Here is a 19,413-nt window from a genome sequence, read left to right as displayed (position 1 = left end):
TTGTCCCCCAAGACCATTAAGAACAGCCCGAGACCGTCGGCCATAAAAAACCACAACAACAACACCCTCAACACCCATAATCTTTTGTGTAACCCAAAAGGAATTTATCGGTATTTAAAAAATAAGAATGAATAAAAAAATATCGGCTAAAACAATAAAACTAATGGCCAACAAAATGTTACCTTTGGTTTTCTGGTCTCATTGATGGGAGTTGAAATTTTCTGTAATGATGTGTGTGTGTGTGTGAGGGAGAGAGTGAGAAAAAGGGAAAAATGTGAGGGTGATGTGAGTGATGTTAGCCGCCTTGTTAACCTTAACAGTAGATTTTAAAATCGAATCGAAAAGAAAAAAGAACAATTTTTATAATAGCCTGGGTGGATATGAATGAAGTTTTGTTAGTGTGTGTGTATATATGTGTGTGATGGATAACATTTAACCACTACATGGCCATAGTGTTTTATTTTACTTTACCACTTTTGGCTGAACCTGGCCATAACTACTCAAAAAAAAAAAAAAACAAACACACACACACAAAAACGACAGAGTAACAAAACCAACAACAACAACAAATAAACTCTGCTCAATATAAACTGTCATAAACCCAGCCAACCGACGACGACAACAACAACGGCGGCTGGCTAACCAAAAGCAAAGCAACCCAGCCAACTCAGACCAAGCGACCAACCAACCAACAAAACGAGTACCAACAATAAATACGGCGGGCCTTATCTCCATATATAAACTAAAGTCGCTTAAAAATTGATTCTCATTTGAAATTTAACGTTCGTAAGGCGCGAACGTGTTTTTTCGAAATCCACAGATCGTTGCGATCTAACGTTTAGCCAGTCGAGTTTCCAAAGAAAAAAAAATATCGGGAGAGAATTAGAAAAAACAAACTGTGTGAAAAATTCGTGTAATGTGTTCTCAAATATTTTCCGAGTGAAAAGAAATCAAAAGAAAATATAACGGGAAAAATTCACACGCCAAAGGACTTGAAACGAAAAATCACAAGAGAAAAAATATCGCATGCGATAAAAAAAAGTTGTGTTAAAACAGTGAGAGTGCCTTCTCGACCGTCTATAATTTTCGATTTTTGTTTTTCAAATCGCGCAAAAAATACAGGTACAAGGCGGAAGTGTTGTGAAAAAAGTCGTTCTTATTATCAGGAAATTGATTTTCCTGTCACCACAGAACCCCTCTTAAATTTTCTTAAGTGCAAATTTTATTGGAAATTAATTCAATCGGCAGCAGGCAATCCGTTTAAGCAGCTCCATCAAAATGACACAACAACCTGCTTGGGGCGTAAGCTTCTCAAAATGTAAGTGTAACAATAAGAATTTACAAAAAATAAATAAATAAATAAAATGAAAAAAAGTGAAAAACAAATTAACGACTTAATTGAGAGGGAAAAAAGAAAAAAAAAAACTGGGAGATGAGGTGAAAAAAGTAAACATCTGTCAGAATTTGAGGTAATTACTCAATTTGAGACACACAAAATGAATATAAAACAAGTTGAAAAAAAAAAATATCAGTCGATTTTGCCGACACATGTATAGCCGTAGCCAATATGTGTGAAATTTTAAGAAAATCGGATACTTATTTAGAATTTTGTGATAATTTTGGTTATTTCGAATTGGAGCTCCTTTGTGGGGGAGGTATAAGAAGAAGTAGTCAAATTTATCCCATTTTCACACCAGATTGTATGTTAATAGAAATATCAGGATGTGTTAAATTTTTACAGAATCGCACGCTCATTTCGAGATTCGTGAGCGTTTTGGTTTTTAAAAAATTTGACCCCCTTAATTGGGGGAGGGTATAGAAGAAGTTGTTCAATAAAATGTAGAATGTGTGAAATTTGAAGAGGATTTTACTTATTCGCATTTTATGAAAGTTGTAATTATTCAAAATTTTGATCCCTTTGTGGGGGAGGTACCAGAAGGAGCAGCAGATCTTGTGTTAATGGAAATATTGCGATGTGTGAAATTTTAAGATAATCGGATAGTTATTTCGAGTTTTGTGAGTTTTGCGGTTTGGTTGTTTAAAATGTTAACACTTTTGTGGGAGAGGTTCTAGAATTAGTGTTCTAATTTAACTCACCTCCACATCAGATCTTGTGTTAATAGAAATATTAGGATGTATAAAATTTTTAGATAATCGGAGGCTTAAAATAATAATAAAATAATCTGCCTTTTATGAGCGTTTTGGTTTTTAAAAATGTTGACCCCTTAATGGGGGAGGTACAAGATTTAACGCAACTTCACCACAGATCTTGTACTAGTAGAAATATTAGGATCTATGGAATTTCAAGAGAATTAGAGGCATATTTCGCTCTCTATGAGAGTTATAATTATTCAAAAATTTGGACCCCTTTGTGAGGGAGGTTCCAAAAGGAGTGGTCCGATCTAACCCATCTTCACAACAGATGTTGTGATTTGAGGAGAATCGGGTACATAGTTAGTATTTTATGAGCGTTTTGGTTATTCAAAATTGTAACCCCTTTGTGGGAGAGGTACCAGAAGGAGTGGTCCAATTTAACCCATATTCACATCAGATCTTGTGTAAATAAACATATTTGAATGTGTAAAATTTGAGAAGAATCGGACACATATTTCTCATTTTATAAGAGTTATAATTATTCAAAATGTTTACCCCCTGGTGAGGTGGGAGGTACCAGAAGAAGTGGTCCAATTTAACTCATCTTCACACCAGATCTTGTGTTAATAAAAATATAGAAATTTGTGAAATTTGAAGTCAATCCAACTCATATTAGAACATTTTATAGGAGTTATAATTATTCAATATTTTGACACCTTTGTAGCTGAGGTATATGATGGAGTGAGCCGAAATTGCCCGTTTTCCCACCTCACCTAGCGCTAATAAAAATTTTAGGATTTGCCTAGTTTGTACGAAATTGGATGACTCCTACTTGATCTATAGGCAAATTATTTTCTATGAAAATGTTAACCTTTTGTAGGGGAGGTACCATAAGGAGTGGACCGATATTGCCCATCTCCTAACTCGATCTATGTTTGATAATAATATTACGATGTACCAAGTTTGGATCAAATCGAAGAATTACCGTGAGCACCAGCCCGCAAGACAGACGGACGGACACCGCTAGATCGACTCCAAATATCCTTAAACTGATTTGGTCCATAGACACCGTATCAAGCGATATACTCTCTCTGTAGCCATATGACTGAGTGATTAACAAAATTCCGTTTGCTATTGCCGAAGATTCAATCGGTAGATTGCTTGAATCTGTAGTATTAAACCTTCCCTTGGCTTAAATTCATATTTCTCTCTTCACCTTTGAAATATTTGGCGATCCCTACCAATATTTTGATTTCATCCTGGCAAAGAGAATGGTCATTTGCATATTTATTAATTTTTTTAAATGTCGCCTATTTTCAAGTAATTGAGAATTATATTCACTTTCTACAATTTTCAAAAAAAAAAAAATGAAGATTTTTCAATTTTATAAAAATATTAAAAAACTTATTTCAAAGAGATCAAAATTCACAACTTCATTTTAAAAAACCTATAAATTTACGATTATGGCCTTGATATACCTCCAAGAAACATGTATTTGGTCATTTGGATATTTATTTTTTTTGATATCAAGATGTTGAATTACCGCTTATTTTGAAGTGATTGAGAATTATATTCACTTTCTACAATTTTCAAACAAAAGAAAAAAATTTAAGATTTTTCAATTTTATACAGATATTAAAAAAACAAATATTTCAAAGAGATCAAATTTCACAACTTGATTTTAAACAACCTATAAATTTCCGATTATGGCCTTGATATACCTCCAAGATACATATATATTTTTTTTTTAAAAAAGTACCGATTTTATCTCATATAGTCCCTCCAAAGGAATTTTCTATTGTAACCAAGTAAAAAAGCTGTAAATTCGGCTGGGCCGATCTTTGAATACTCTCCACCAATTGGAACGAATTTGGCAATTATCAAAAAAAAAAAAAAAAACAAGTTAAAAATTATGTAAATATCTTAAAAATGCCGAATGTGGCCTTTATATTAGGGCCTATACAACGACGTGGACCTGTATAGGTAACTTTTGTCATAAGTCATTACCATATTCAAATGCGAAACTAGAAAAATAAATTCGGTGAATAATGATACCGAATATAGGAAGGTACCATAATATGGGGGCTATACGAAGGCGTGGATCTGCACGGATAATTTTCTGTCATAGGCTGTAGTATCAATTACGAACTTCAAATAACAAATTTGAAACATTCCTGGTGAATAATGTCGCTTAAATCACCAAAGTACTGAAAATAGGGAGGTACCATTATATGGGGGCAATACCAACATGCGGACCTACATTGGCCATTTTCAATACCAAAAGTCCTGCAGACCTAATATAGATTTGAGTAACATTTTATCAACATTCCTTAATTCGTTCGGAAGCTAGAGTGATTTCCGCAGACGGATGGACGGACGGACATCGCTAAATCGACATAGAATTTTATGCTGATCAAGAATATATATACTTCGTGTGGGTTTAAATGTATATTTTGAAGTGTTACAAACGGAATGACAAATTTAATGTAGCGTCCATACTATGGTGGAGGGTATAAAAAAAATATTTTTTTTAACTTGTTCCCCTGTGTTGCGAAACAGATTCATTACAGACGCCGAAAAGGCTGTCACCAATCATTTTAACCAAAACAATTTGTTAAACGCGAATAAAAGCCACAAAACCAAACTGTATTAATGTGTTAATTTTATTTGCGGTTTACCTGAGAAAAAAACCTGGAATATTTATAAAAAATACACTTTTTTCCGTATCAAACAAAAGCATCTCCAATTTGAAATGCCATAAGCAACAAAAAACCAAATGTTATTTTCAGAAAATACTGTTTTTTTTAGCCATAGTGACACACATTAAAGAGATTCACTTCGAGTAAATGTTTTTAAACTTCATTCACCTATATACTGACACACACATGTGAGGTGTATATCGAATGCGTCACAGTGCAATTGCGGTTTTAATTCCGGCTTATTGGTTTTTCTGTCGCACACACACGTTAAGCGCCCTCTCTCATTAGAACGACAGATACTAAATTATTTCCTGGTTTTGGAAATATCGTAGAAAACCATTTGGGAATTAATTTTTATATATATTGTGATTAACAAATTAACACACTTGGAAGGCAACTAAAAATATTTGTTAGTATCACAAATAACTGGAAAATATTTTTCGTAAGATAAAAATGTCACAGCAAACTATTTTCTGGGAAGGTATTGATTTGATATTGATGTAAAAATTGTAAACCGTTTAATGCAATAAGGCATTTTATTTGAAATTCATTCTCAACAGAACAAAACTCCATTTTATGACTCAATGCCATCTACATTTCATTTTTAATAATGTTATTTAGGAGCGATTTTCCATAAGATGCATTATTCAGTAGTAAAAAAATTTCTGAAAAGATGTACACTTCACAAAACGAAGCTGGCTTGAGGGATAGGGTAGAGTATTTTAAATTCACGATGTTACAAAACTTCGTAATTATCTCTTAACTCCATCTATGTTTCACATTAAATATTGAAGGAGGTTTTTTTTCGAATTGCAAATGGGTTTTAAATGACTGTATAGGGAAGCATAACCTTCGCCGCTATTTGTTATTATTATTAAAAATTGATTACATTTTGAAATACTTGAATTCTCAGGCTTTTGTGCCTCATCTAGCGCCATCTTTATTTCCGATTAGGACTCGTTATTTATAAAGTATTATTTAACATCATAGTATGATTTATTATACAATTATTAAACAACAGATCGCCTTTAAATGGTTGTTATTGGAAATACGACTTTTCGAGCAACTCTATTTATTACGATTATCTGTAATAATTTGAAATTTATAATTTGAAATCTTTTTCTCCCCCAGCGACATCTATATTTCACATGTAATATTTTCAATATTAACTATATATGGGGTCTAAATGTGATTGAAATATGACTTGGCATAAGATATACCAAAAGTTGGTTAGCAGATGTTTTGAAAAGAATGTCCATCGAATTCTGAATCGACAATTTTTAATCATGAAAGCTAGTCTTTATGTGTTTTGCCTGACGCCACCTATATTTTATATTCAATATAAATATAAAGCATTTGGGATGTTGGATGAGGCACACCAAAAGAATGTTAACCTTCAAATGAACACAAATAAATGTCAAACGAAAACTGAACTTCTCCGTTACTCTTAGTGTTTTAAAATATAATTATATTATTAATTTCAAACCTTAAAAGGATGCGCTTATCGCCATTTATATCTCACAATTTATAATATTTTTACAAGACTTATTGTACCTACAATTTCTGAGATTCCTCATTGATCTAAGTGCCATCTACATTTCACATTTAATACTAGTCTTACATTTCTTTCTGAAAATTTCTGGGATGAGGTAAACAACGATTGTGTTAGCGGATGACTCTAAATTAATATCCAACGAAATCTGAATTTCCACTTTACTTTTGATTCTTGAAAGCTGTAAACATTATTATGGCTCGCCATCTATAGTTCACATTCAATAATGTCCTTATACAAGTTTTATCCTATGCTGTCATCCTATGGGTCTTAAAAAGTAATTGAATGTTTGGTGTGGGATGAATACCCAACAAAATCTGAACATTTCCAGTACTCAGTTCTTTAAAACATAATTATATTATGAATTTCAAACGCAGAACAACTGGGCTAACTATGTCATATCTAGCGCCATCTATATTTTAGATTCAAAATAAAATAACATGAGCTATTTACATACAGACTAGACAATGAATTCCCAAGAATAAACGGAACTCTCATTCTAATCATTTTTCTTGAAATATATTTATGTATATTACCTTCAGAAACTTTGTCTGTTATGTTTGACCGAGTGGCATCAAAATTGTTCTTGAAAAACATTATTGTCTGGAAATAGTTATAGAAAAATGGGTAGGATTGTGTTCTTTAATAAAAAAGTCCATAATAATCCAAATCATTTCTCTTTCTTCTAAGAATATCAACTATTTTGTCACTTTCAAAATCTTGAAAACTGATCTTATTATGGCATACCTAGCGCCACCTATATTTTATAACGAATAAAACTTTTAGAAGAATTTTTGTACATACATACCCTTAACTAATTCCTGAACTTGACTGCTAATCATGTTTCTTAAAATATATTTATATTGACACTGAAAAACCCTCAAAATCTCAACCTACCATTTTCACCTAGTGACATCTATATTTCATATTCAATATTATTCATATTAAAGTTATTGGTAGTAAGGTATGTGATCAAACAGATGGCTCTTTAACAAGTATTCTTAGGAATTCCGACGACTTTCTCTTTCTTCAAATATAATATTTTTAATAATAATTATAATCATTTCGAAAATTTTAAACATTCGAATTTCTCGGCCTAGGAGAAAGGTGTTTAATCAAAAATGATTTATAATAATTGTTCTACATTCTTTGTAATAATTTATTGTATAGATTCAATTAGTACTAAATTATTAATGACTTATAACGGGTTAATGAAATTGTTTTAAACTGGTTCATAAAATTACGTATTTAATTTAATCATTCCTTTTTGTCGTCGTATTCGACTTCTTAACATGACATAAAGAACAAGTGAAAACCTGATTTATTTGCTGTATTAATTAATACGGAATAGGTAGAGATATTGTATTCTGTGACAAGCCTCCAACATTGTGGGATAATATAAAATGTGTTTAAAAATACATTTTTGAAGATTAAAATTTGGGATATTGAAAATAAAGTGAAATAATTCTTTTTTGGATACTTTTTTAAGATGTTTTGGCTTTTCATGACCTCATAGATGAGAACTTTGATTCTAAATCTATCTTGGGATATATTGTTTAAAATAAAAAAGGGAAATAATTTTATTTTGAAATTTTGTCAGGAATAAGTTTTTGCCTTTTTAGGAAATTGATGCCACTGACAATCCTCATTTAAAAATCTTAAAGACTAGGAAAGGATTTTCCATTTCGGATCCTTGGGTTATTCCAATCAAGTACCAAGAAAGTGTACTCTTCTGCACTAAAATGCACTTTTATAGCTCTAATGATACTTTATCTGCAAGATTTTTGTTTTGTGTTGTAACATTTCCATAGAAAAAGAAGCTACAAATTTAAAAAAAAAATCAGTCATGGAAAAGTGATATCATGATATCGTTACTAGAAGGCATGGCATTTTGAATGACTGTCATCTAGTTTTGAAATTTTTACAAGTTTTTCGTTTGCGTAATTTCTTGAAAAAAATATTTTCTCAAAAAATGTCACGTTGCGCACTTGTGATATAAAACAGATTTTTTGGTTTTGTAAAATTGGAAAGCATCTTACCGATATTCAGAAAGGATATACGATTCAGGGCTAGATGGCGTTCACCATTACAGAAATTTGTTATACTGAAAAGTGCAAATAATAATAATGTTGTATATAAAATTTTCTGACAAGATCTCGGCGTAATTTTTTACTCCACAGACGTTTCCCACAAATAAATGATCACTTCAAACTCTTTAATACTGCTACATCTGATGTCGCAGTGTATTAAGAAAAAGTTTCGTTTATTGTAATTTCAAATATAGGTGGCGTTTTTTTACACTATTCACCTAGATTAAGGAATGCCAATATCATTTCAAAGAACGATATACGTTTAAAAATATGTCCGTCGGTTTATCTCGCTGTTCACACAAGTCTTTACGGTAGCCCTGATCTGGTCAAACGTTGAATTCTTCTCATGGCATAATATTTACATAACCTTGGGTGATGTGTATAATTTGTTGAGAACTGGATGCTTACTTCGGATTTTATGATCGTTTTGGTTCTTCAAAATTTTAACTCTTTGTGGGGGAGGTACCAGCAGGAATGGTCCGATCTCTACCATCTTCATAAGAAATCTTGTGTTGATGGAAATATTGAGATGTATCAAGCCTGAGTGGAATCGGAGGTTATTTTTGCGTTTTATGAGCGTCATGCATACTCAAAATTTTTACTCTTTGCAGGAGAGGTACCAGAAGGAGTGGATCAATATATTCCATTTTCACACCACATGTTGGGTTAATAAAAATATTGTGATGTCTGTAACTTCTGTAACTTCTGTAACTAACTGTAACTTTGAAGAGAACCGGATGCTTATATCGGATTTTATGATCGTTTTGGTTCTTCAAAATTGTAACCCTTTGTAGGGGAGGTACCAGTAGGAATAGTCCGATCGCTACCATCTTTTTAACATATCTTGCATTGATGGAAATTTTGAGATGTACCAAGGCTAAATGGAATCGGATGTTAATTTTGTGTTTCATGAGCTTCATGAATTTTTAAAATTTTGACCCTTTGCAGGATAAAAATATATTGTTAATAAAAATATTGTGATATGTGTAAATTGAACAGAACCTGGTCCTTATTTCGGATTTTATGCTCGTTTTGGTTTTTCAAAATGTTGACCCTTTGTGGTGGACGTACCAGAAGGAATGGTCCGATCTCTACCATCTTCATAACAAATCTTGTGTTGATGGAAATATTGAGATGTGCCAAGTCTGAATAGAATCGGATTTTAATTTCGTGTTTTATGAGCTTCATGAATATTCAAAATTTTGACCCGTTGTGTGGGAGGTACCAGCAGGAGTGAACCGATATATTTTATCTTCACGCCAGACCTTGGCTTAATAAAAATTTGTGATGTCTGTAATTTCAAGGCGATCGTACTATTACATCACATTTTATAAGAGTTATAATTATTCAAAATTTTGACCCTTTGTGGGGAGGTACTTAATGGAGTGGACCGATATTGTCCATTTTCGCACCTGATCTAGCACTGATGCAAATATTATATATGCAAAGTTCGAGCAAAATCGGATTATCCTTTCACTTTCTGTGCAGTAAAATATTTTCTTTGAAAATATTGACATTTTGTGTGGGAGGTACCCTAGAAGGAGTGGACCGATATTGCCCATCTCCGAACTCGATCTAAGTTTGGCAATAATATGATGATGAACAAGTTTGGATCAAATCGGATACTACGTTCGAGAATTATCGTGCACACAAGCCAAATAGACAGACGCATGGACATCGCTAGATCGATTCAAAATGTCCTGAAACGGATTTGGTCCAAAAAGACCTAGGGTCTAAAACCATTATTTCGATGAGCCACGTTTTGGTCGTATCAAATGATATATACCCTTTGTAGCCGTATAGCAGAGGGTATAAAAAAGTTTAGTTATTTTATTTTCCCGCCATAAAAAGCATAGTTTCCTTTCTCGTTCAAAATCAGACCTGGATTCCCAAAAAAATAATAATAATAATAAAAATTTAAATAAAAATTATAAAAAATATAGATTATTTTAAAATTTATTTTAAATATAAAATATAGATTATTTTTCAAAATTTTGAAAATATACTTACATCCCTTCAAATACAGGTGATCACCAACCTTAGGGCACCCAACATCTCAGGCGATATTTTTATCGCGTAATTAATTTGAGATACCTCCTGCCGTCATCTGTCAATGACTGTCACAAAATCTACTAACATTTTATTGTGGCTAAGCTAATAAAAGGCGGTAAAACAACAACACCAACAAAAAATCACATACATTTGCTAAATGACTGATGATTATCTGTCAAATGAGACATTTTATTACGTGGCAGACGTAACAGCAACAAAAACTTCAATTCACATATATGTATGAACGTTAAAATGTTTAGCTCATAATGCCAAGCTTTGGACATTTAATAGTTCGAATTGGCAACAACAAAAGCGTCCATTAACCAAAAAATACATTTACTATTCATGAATGGCCAATATTCGATTTTTTTTTAATTCTTGAATAAAATTATTCGCAGCACGTCGCAAAAATGTATCGGAAGTTGATTTAAAAATTTATGTGACAGTTTGGTCAAGAATTTTTTTTTGGATGGTGGGTTGGCCGGTCGGTTTGTCGTTGAAGAATGGCAGTTGGTTAACCTTTTGTTCAGAAGCGATTCAACGACCACACACACGTTTGATTCTTTTCGATTTAGTTTTTGCGCATGCGTGACAGACCTATTTTGGCTTGGAATTCACACACATTGTCAATTTGTCAATGACGTCTTTTTTGTTTAAAAAAGTTTCATTAATAATCTTATTTTATTGAATTATTATGATTTTTTTTAAATTTGCATTTTCTAATTATAGTTTATTTTATTGTTTCGTTATTGAGTTCTTTTTATACCCTACAACACTATGTGTTGGGGGTATTATAAGTTTGATTGGGCCAAAAATTAGGTAACACCACGAAATATTGGTTTCCCATATAGGAAAGTATATATGGATCATCCTAGCTCGCCGAGCTGAGTCGATCTAGCTATGTAGGTCCGTCCGTCCGTCTGTCCGTCTGTCCATGTTAATTTGTAATCACTCTACAGGTCGCAATTATGGCCCGTTCTTCACGAAATTTGGAATGGAGGTCGGGGTTGGGCCAGAATAGAACCCTATTTCTTTTTGAGATGATCGCCAAATGTTTAGGGGTTGAAATGGACCAAATACTGAAAAAATGTCGGATTTTGCAGTAGCTATACAGGTCGCAATTATAGACCAATCTACGCGGAATTTCGCATGTAGCTAGAGTTTAGGACAGGGAAGAAGCCTACCAATTTGGGTGGTCATCGGATAATATTTAGCGGGTAAAATAGACAATATATTTTGTGTTAAAAAAATTCAAAATTTTTCATTAAACCGCGAATATTTTAAATCCCAAAGCCATGACAAGGTTACTTCTGACCTTTACATTGATGTTAACATCCAACAAATCGGATATATAGCAAAATATGTGCGATACATATGTCTATCAAAGAAGATATGCTTGGAAAATCTCTTATATGTCGAGAACGGCTGAACTGATTTCGACAGTTCACATTAATTCAGAATGGCCTCTTGGCTGGAAAGAAAAAACGTCTAAAAAAATCGCATAAAAATATCTCTCTAAAGATGAAAATATTGATTTTGTAAAATTTTCTCATATTTTTTCAATTTTGTCATATTTTTGGCATATTTTCATTTTGAATTAAACATTTGGTAATATTTCTACAGCTAAGAAAACTAAGTAGTTATGACATCAGAATATCATATACAGATCGCATTTATGGCCCGATCCTTACGAAATTTTGCATGGGGATAAGATGAGGGTCAGAATAGAAGCCTACTCTTTTTGGAGATGATCGCCATATATTTAGGGGTTGAAATGGACCAAAAAAACTGCAAAATTGTCGGCAGGTCGTAATTATCGCCCGATCATCACGCACATTTGAATGGGGGTTACCGGACATTGCAAAAGCCAAGCAGTTTTGGATGGCCATCCAAAAATATTCAATGTGTGAAATAGTTTGCCAACTTTTGTAGACGAAATACGAAAATGTCGATTCCAGTGACTTTTTGGAGAATTCACAAATACAGGAAAGACACACTTCTGACTATTTCGTTAACGCTGATTTCGTTGAAGAACATAGTCAAATGTCTGTATCTCATATAGATGCGTTTCAGTCAAAAACCAATAATAAATGTTAATCTTTTGCCACTTCTAGGAGATTATAGGTCTTTGAGAAATATTGGTTCCAGATCTAGGAAGACCATTTACGTGCAACATCTACCAATAAATTGGAAATGAGCAAATTAGTTTAAGTTGCTACTATTCGAAAATTAGAGAACGAAACCTGATGGTTTTCTTTTATAATTTGTCACAATATCTTGTGGAATTCTTTCGAGTATCTCGCCTATATAAACTGTATCGTTTATTATAGTGTTGTAGGGTATTCAACGGTCGGCCCCGCTCGACTGTAGCCTTTGCTTACTTGTTTGTTTTGTTTTTGGGGATTCTCTAAAAAAATGAATAACTTATCCATGAAAATATTGACAAGCCTTTGAACTCGATTCAATATTTTTTTTTTTCGAAATATTTTTATTTATTCTACATTAATTAAGGTTGCAGGTTGGATGCAATTTAAAATGTCAAAATATTGGTTTACGCCAAATAAAAAAAAATTATTGACCTCAAGCTTGTAGGAAATTTTGCTGAACAGAACTTCTTCCATATATTTGTTCAGTTGTGGGAAAAAAAAAATTACTTCAAATACTTCCAATTTTTTGAGTTACCGACAAAAATCGGTAAATTGAAAACGCTTATAATTTCGGTAATTAACGAATTTTTTTGGAAAGTTAGCGACGAAATCAAGGTAGTCGCTGAGACCTACCGACTTTAACTTATCATACCCTCAGCCATATGGCTACAGAGGGTATATATCATTTAATACGACCAAAACGAGCCTTATCGAAATAATGGTTTTATAACCTAGGTCTCTTTGGACCAAAATCCGTTTCAGGACATTTGGATTCGATCTAGCGATGTCCGTCCGTCCGCGTGTCTGCCTGCTGGCTGGTGCGCACGACAACTCTCGAAGGGAGTAACCGATTTGATCCATGCTTGGTACATCGTAATAATATTGTCAAACTTAGATCGAGTTGGGAGATAGGCAATATCGGTCCACTCCTACTGGTACCTCCCCCACAAAATGCCAACATTTTCCAAGAAAATAATTTAGTGCCCAGAAAGAGAAAAGATACCCGATTATCCTCCAACTTTGCAAATCCTAATATTTTCATGAATCCTAAGTTATGTGAAAAAATGGAAAATATCGGTCAACTCCATCAAGTACCGCCCCCACAGAGGGTTAAAATTTAGAATAATTATGACTCTAATAAAATGTGATGTAAGTGTCCGGTTGTCTTCAAATTACACACATCACAATATTTTTATTAACCCAAGGTCTGGTGTGAAGATGGAACACATCGGTCCACTCTTTCTGGTACCTCCCCCACAAATATCCATAAAGCTCATTAAACGCGAAATTAACATCCGATTCCATTCAGAATTGGCACATCTCAATATTTTCATCAACGCAAGATTTCTTATAAAGATGGTAGAGATCGGACCATTCCTTCTGGTACCTCCCACACAAAAGGTCAAAATTTCGGATAACCAAAACGATCATAAAATACGAAATAAGCATCCGGTGCTCTTCAAATTTCGCACATCTTATTATTTCCACTGACACAAGTTCTGCTGTGAAGATGGGATATATCGGCGCACTCCTTCTAGTACTTCCCCCACAAAGAGTCAAAAGTTCTGAACATCCATGAAGCCGATAAAACGCGAAATTAACATCCGATTCCATTCAGATTTGGCACATCTGAATATTTCCATCAACCCAAGATCTGTTACAAAGATGGTAGAGATCGGACCATTTCTTCTGGGAACTCCCACACAAAGGGTCAAGATTTCGAATAACCAAAACGATCATTACATTCGAAATTAGCATCCGGTTCTCTCCATATTTCGCAAATACCATTATTTCTTCTAACGCAATATCTGATGAGAAGATGGGATATATCGGCGCACTCCTCCTTGTACCTTCCCCACATAGAGTCAAAAGTTCTGAACATCCCTGAAGCTGATAAAATGCGAAATTAAGATCCAATTCCATTTAGACTTGGCACATCTCAATATTACCATAAACACAAGATCTGTTATAAACATGGTAGAGGTCGGACCATTTCTTCTGATACCTCCCACACAAAAGTCAAAATTTCGAATAACCAAAACGATCATATAATTTGCAAAAAAATATCAGTTCTCTTCAAATTTCGTACATCCCATTATTTCTACTAACACAAAATCAGCTGTGGAGATGGTATACATCGGCGCACTCCTTCTAGTACCTCCCCCGCATGAGGTTCGGGATTTAAAAAACAAAATGGTCAAAGAAAGAGTAAGAAGCATCCAACTCGTTTCAAATTCCACACACCTAAACATTTTGGTAACACAAGATCTGTTGTGTAGATGATATGTATCTGCGAACCCCTTCTGGACCCCATCCACAAAGTGTCGCAATTTTTAATACTTTTATAACTAAAAAAATATAAAATTTATAATTTCGCATAAAATTGGATTAGAGTGTTCGATTTTCCGCTAATTTTCCCCATACCAATATTTTATGGATGAAGTTTGAAAATTAAATACTTCGGCTGAGGGTATACATCTGTCGGCAAAACCGACTGACAATTTTTTAAGTTAAAATTTTAGTTTCAAAGTTACCGATTTTTGTCGGTAACTCAAAAAATTAGTTAGAGAATCCCACTACTGGTCTCATAAAACTGAGACGGAATTCCGTGCCTCTGTTAACTCACGTACTGCGGATTTTACATATCTATCTTCACAATTGCAATGAGACAATAGAATTGTATTTTTTCTGGAGTGATTGGAAAACAAAAAAACTACACCAGCAAATATTTTTGAAGGTCAATACCAAAAAAAACAAGCCCCAAAAACAAAAAATCTCACAACAGGTGTCTCAGTACCCAGCATTAGAAGGCCTGGCAGTCCCCCCCCAAAAAAAACGAAAATCGCAAGATAAAAAGAGATATGCTTTACGTGATTTTTATTTGATGAGACATAGAAGTTGTGTGTGGTGGGTTTTCGGCACTTTTACAAGTTCAACCGTTTGCCGTGGTTTCGGTGTGTCATTTTTATGTTAATAGTGATGGTAAAACCGTGTTATCTGTCAATAAATCTATTTTTATCGGAAATCAACACCTTCTTTATGATATATGGCCAATACGTGTGGATGGGCGTGCGTGTGTCTAAGATACAGTGGATTCTGGATAATTGAAATCCACATCTTAATCTTAAGTTCCACTAAAGCTTTTCAGACTTGAGAAATGAAATTTGCAGAGGCTAGAATTTTAATCAATCAATTTTCATTCCTATGGTAACTACAGTATGATCCCGATATATGCAAAATATCAATGAATCAAAAGTATTTTTAATTATACCCTCAGTCATATGGCTAGAGAGGGTAAATATCAATTGATACGGACAAAACGTGCCTCATCGAAATAATGGTTGAAGACCCTAGGTCACTTTGAACCAAATCCATTATAGGACATTTGGAGTCGATCTAGCGATGTCCGTCTGTCTGGTCAATATTTTCAAAGAAAATAATTAATGCTCTGAAGATGGAATATATCGGTCCACTCCTTCTGGTACCTCCCCCACAAAGGTTCAAAATTTTGAATATCTACGAAACTTATAAAACGCGAAATTAACATTCGTTTACATCCGAGACTTGGCAGATTTCAATATTTCTATCACCGACAGACCTGTTATAAAAATGGTAGAGATCGAACTATTCCTTCCACAAAGCAAAAAAGTTTTGAATGACCAAAACGTTCATAAAATCCGAAATAAGCATCTGGTACTCCTCATATTTCACACGGCTGTTATACGAAGACGTGGACCTGCATAGGCAACTTTTGTCATAAGCCAATACATAATTCAAATACGAACTTAAAAAAAATCCGGTGAATAATGTGGCTAAATCATCAACATACAGAATATATGGAGGTACCGTTACACCCAGACTATACGAAGACCTCGACATGAATAGCTAATATTCTGTCACAGGCTGTAGTACCTATTCGGAACTTCAAATACGAAATTTCAAACAATTTCGGTAAATATTGTACCTAAAATCGTCAAAATACCTAATATAGGGAGGTACTGATTTATGGGGCCTATACGAAGACCTGGACCTGCATAGACAATTTTCTGTCATACAGGGCGAGATAAAAAAACTACAACAAAGTCAAACGCCATTAGTTCTAAATTTTTTTAATTTTATTGAATGTAAGCAAAAAATGTCGGAAATACCATCAAATTTTAGAATAAGTTTAGATTTGTTCGAATTGGTCACCTTTGGCACGAATTATGACCTTCAAATGGCCAATGATAGCGTCACACGCTGCCCGAATGTTGCTCTGCGGTATTTTGGCCCATTCCCGGCGAAGCACTTGTTTAAGGTGATCGACCATTTGGTATTTTTTAGTGCCAACCTTGTTTTCCAAAATACTCCAGACACAATAGTACAAAGGATTGGTATCCGGAGATTTTGAGTGCTGAGTCCTGTTGGAATGTCCAAGGTCTGCTGCCAAAATGTTTGCGTGCCCAAGGCTTTAATACACCCTCCAGAATGTTTTCGCGATAATATTCGTCATCCTGATGCCACGGTCGATAAATATCAGCAGAGAGCGTCCATTGGCTATTATGGCGGCCCACACCATCACCATGGCCGGCGCTTGAGTTCTTGTGGCCAAACGAAGGTGTACATTTTCAGCTGATCATTTATATAATATTCGGCATTTATTCTGATGCCACGGTCGATAAATACGAGCAGAGAGCGACCATCGGCTGTTATGGCGGCCCACACCGTCACCATGGCCGGCGCTTGAGTTCTGGTGGCCAACCGAAGGTGCACATTTTCAGCTGACCTCTTTGGCAAGCAAACACGATCATTTTGTTTGTTTACAAACTGCCGGACAACGAATGTTTTCTCATCGGAGAAAACCAAATTCGGCAGTTCACCACTTTCGGCCAAGCGAAGCAACTCTTTAGATCTTTTGAGTCTATTTTCTTTCTGTTGCGGTGTAAGTTCTTGGCTTTACCCCGAGCTCGTTTTTCAATATTTGCTAAATGGAATATTGCGATATGTTCAGCTCACGAGCCATTTTTCGGCCACTGCGACGCGGGTTTCGATCAGGTCGCTTCTTTACTTTTCGAACCATTTCTGATGATGTTGCTGTTTTCTTTCGTACACTTCCTTGACATCGGGTTACGCTACCAGTATCACGGTAACGAGCGATGATACGAGACACAAAAGATTTATTCCCATGTAAATGCTGGAGTGCTCTAGCGATAGCCACTTCTGGTCTTCCAGCCAAATATAAAGAAATCACCCTATCACGCTTGAATTCCATCACGTATAATTTTTTTTCTGGAAAATTCTCACCAAATTGCTTTTGTACACTTGTTAACAATATAATGAGCTATCACTGAAATAATTTTAACAGCTGTCGGACGAGTGGCTTAGAAATGACAGCAGTCTGCAATTGGTTGCAGTTTTTTCATCTCACCCTGAACAGCCTTCATTGGTTAGACATCTATCTACCTCTATCGAGAGCCATCTGTAGCACGTTTTCAGTAATCTATTTTGTGCCATTACGTTATGGGTGCTTTGACATTGCTCTGTTACTCTAAGCAAGGCCACCAGAGCTACACACATTTTTGTTGTTGCTTGTATTTATTTATTTTTTTTTTTTTTTTGTGCAATAAATACTTTTACTACGTTAAGGTTGAATGCAATTTTAGCAGAATTTATAATTTAAAATTCTGTTTTGTGCTTCAAATTCGTTTGTTTGTTTTGTTTTTTTTTTTTTTTCTAATCAAGTGATTGGAAGTTACGAACGGACCACCACCAACGTTCATTTGGGAGCAATTAAATATAAATTATTCGGTAATCAAGAGTCAAAAGAATTAATGGAAAATGAGCTGAACTACAAACGGACAATGGTGTGATTTGTAAATTGGATTAAATAGAATTGTTTGTGGTTTACATTTGAATATCAAAGTTCTCTTTTTTTCTGGGGATAATTGGAAGGCCTGATAGGTCACTTTTCCCTGAGGTTTTTAAAAAAGTTATAATAAATTTTTTTTTGTAGAAATATGCCCACCATATAAGTGCCATATATTTTTTTAAAATTTTTTTCTAATCAAAATCTATAATTTTTTTAACAGCCATTAGTAACAAAATATTGCCTAAGTCATCCGACAATAAATCCCCCGAATGCCTTTTATTGATCTTTATCGGAGGAAAACAAATAAGCCAATAAAAATTTGACTCGAACTTGATTTATCATCCCCCCATAACTATTTTGAAAAAAAACAAAATAACTTGATTTATTATAGAATAAAAATATACCATAATTAGATAGAGTACCACCACTCAAGTGTCAAAATTAAAAAATATTATTTATTACTGTCCCAGGCATAATAAATTAAATTGAGAAAATTATTTCTTAAAATAAAAAATATTTACGATTGTCTAAAGGCGTTATAAATAAAATTACAAATATTTTGCTGTATTTCTTCGAGGAATGCAGTATTGACAGGCTATTGGCAATCATCGATCAAATTTTTAATGCGTTAATAAATTTTACTTTTTATTTTCAAGTAGGGATTTTCGAAATAACAAATGGTTAAGAGGTATTTGCTTATGAACAATAATTTAAAATAACTCTACAATCGCATGTTATTATATAAATAAAGAAGATTTTATATGCGCTTACGAGAAAAGATCGAACCTCAATAAAATAAAATCCGTCCCAAAATCTGAGCACATTGGCTGGAGACTTGCTAACTTCCCAGGAAAAATTTAATTGTCCATCGGAAAAATTTAATTGTCCATACATAATAATCGCAGTATTATGGTAATTACATAATATATTA

At 33.9% G+C, this 19,413-nt stretch overlaps 1 protein-coding gene across 1 annotated transcript in view; it reads left to right on the top strand.

Moving 5' to 3' along the window:
- Positions 1 to 254: 254 nt before the first annotated feature.
- Positions 255 to 19,413, top strand: part of LOC105261617 (putative inorganic phosphate cotransporter) — a 41,174-nt gene continuing 22,015 nt past the window's right edge. The window contains exon 1 of the mRNA XM_059125542.1: positions 255 to 1,318. Within this exon, the coding sequence (XP_058981525.1) occupies positions 1,279 to 1,318 (40 nt within the window). The 5' untranslated portion in view covers positions 255 to 1,278. The remainder of the gene's footprint in view (positions 1,319 to 19,413) is intronic.

The sequence above is a fragment of the Musca domestica genome, unplaced genomic scaffold (genome assembly GCF_030504385.1).
Source record: "Musca domestica strain aabys unplaced genomic scaffold, Musca_domestica.polishedcontigs.V.1.1 34, whole genome shotgun sequence".
Classification (NCBI taxonomy): domain Eukaryota; kingdom Metazoa; phylum Arthropoda; class Insecta; order Diptera; family Muscidae; genus Musca; species Musca domestica.
This window is presented reverse-complemented; position numbering and strand designations above follow the sequence as displayed.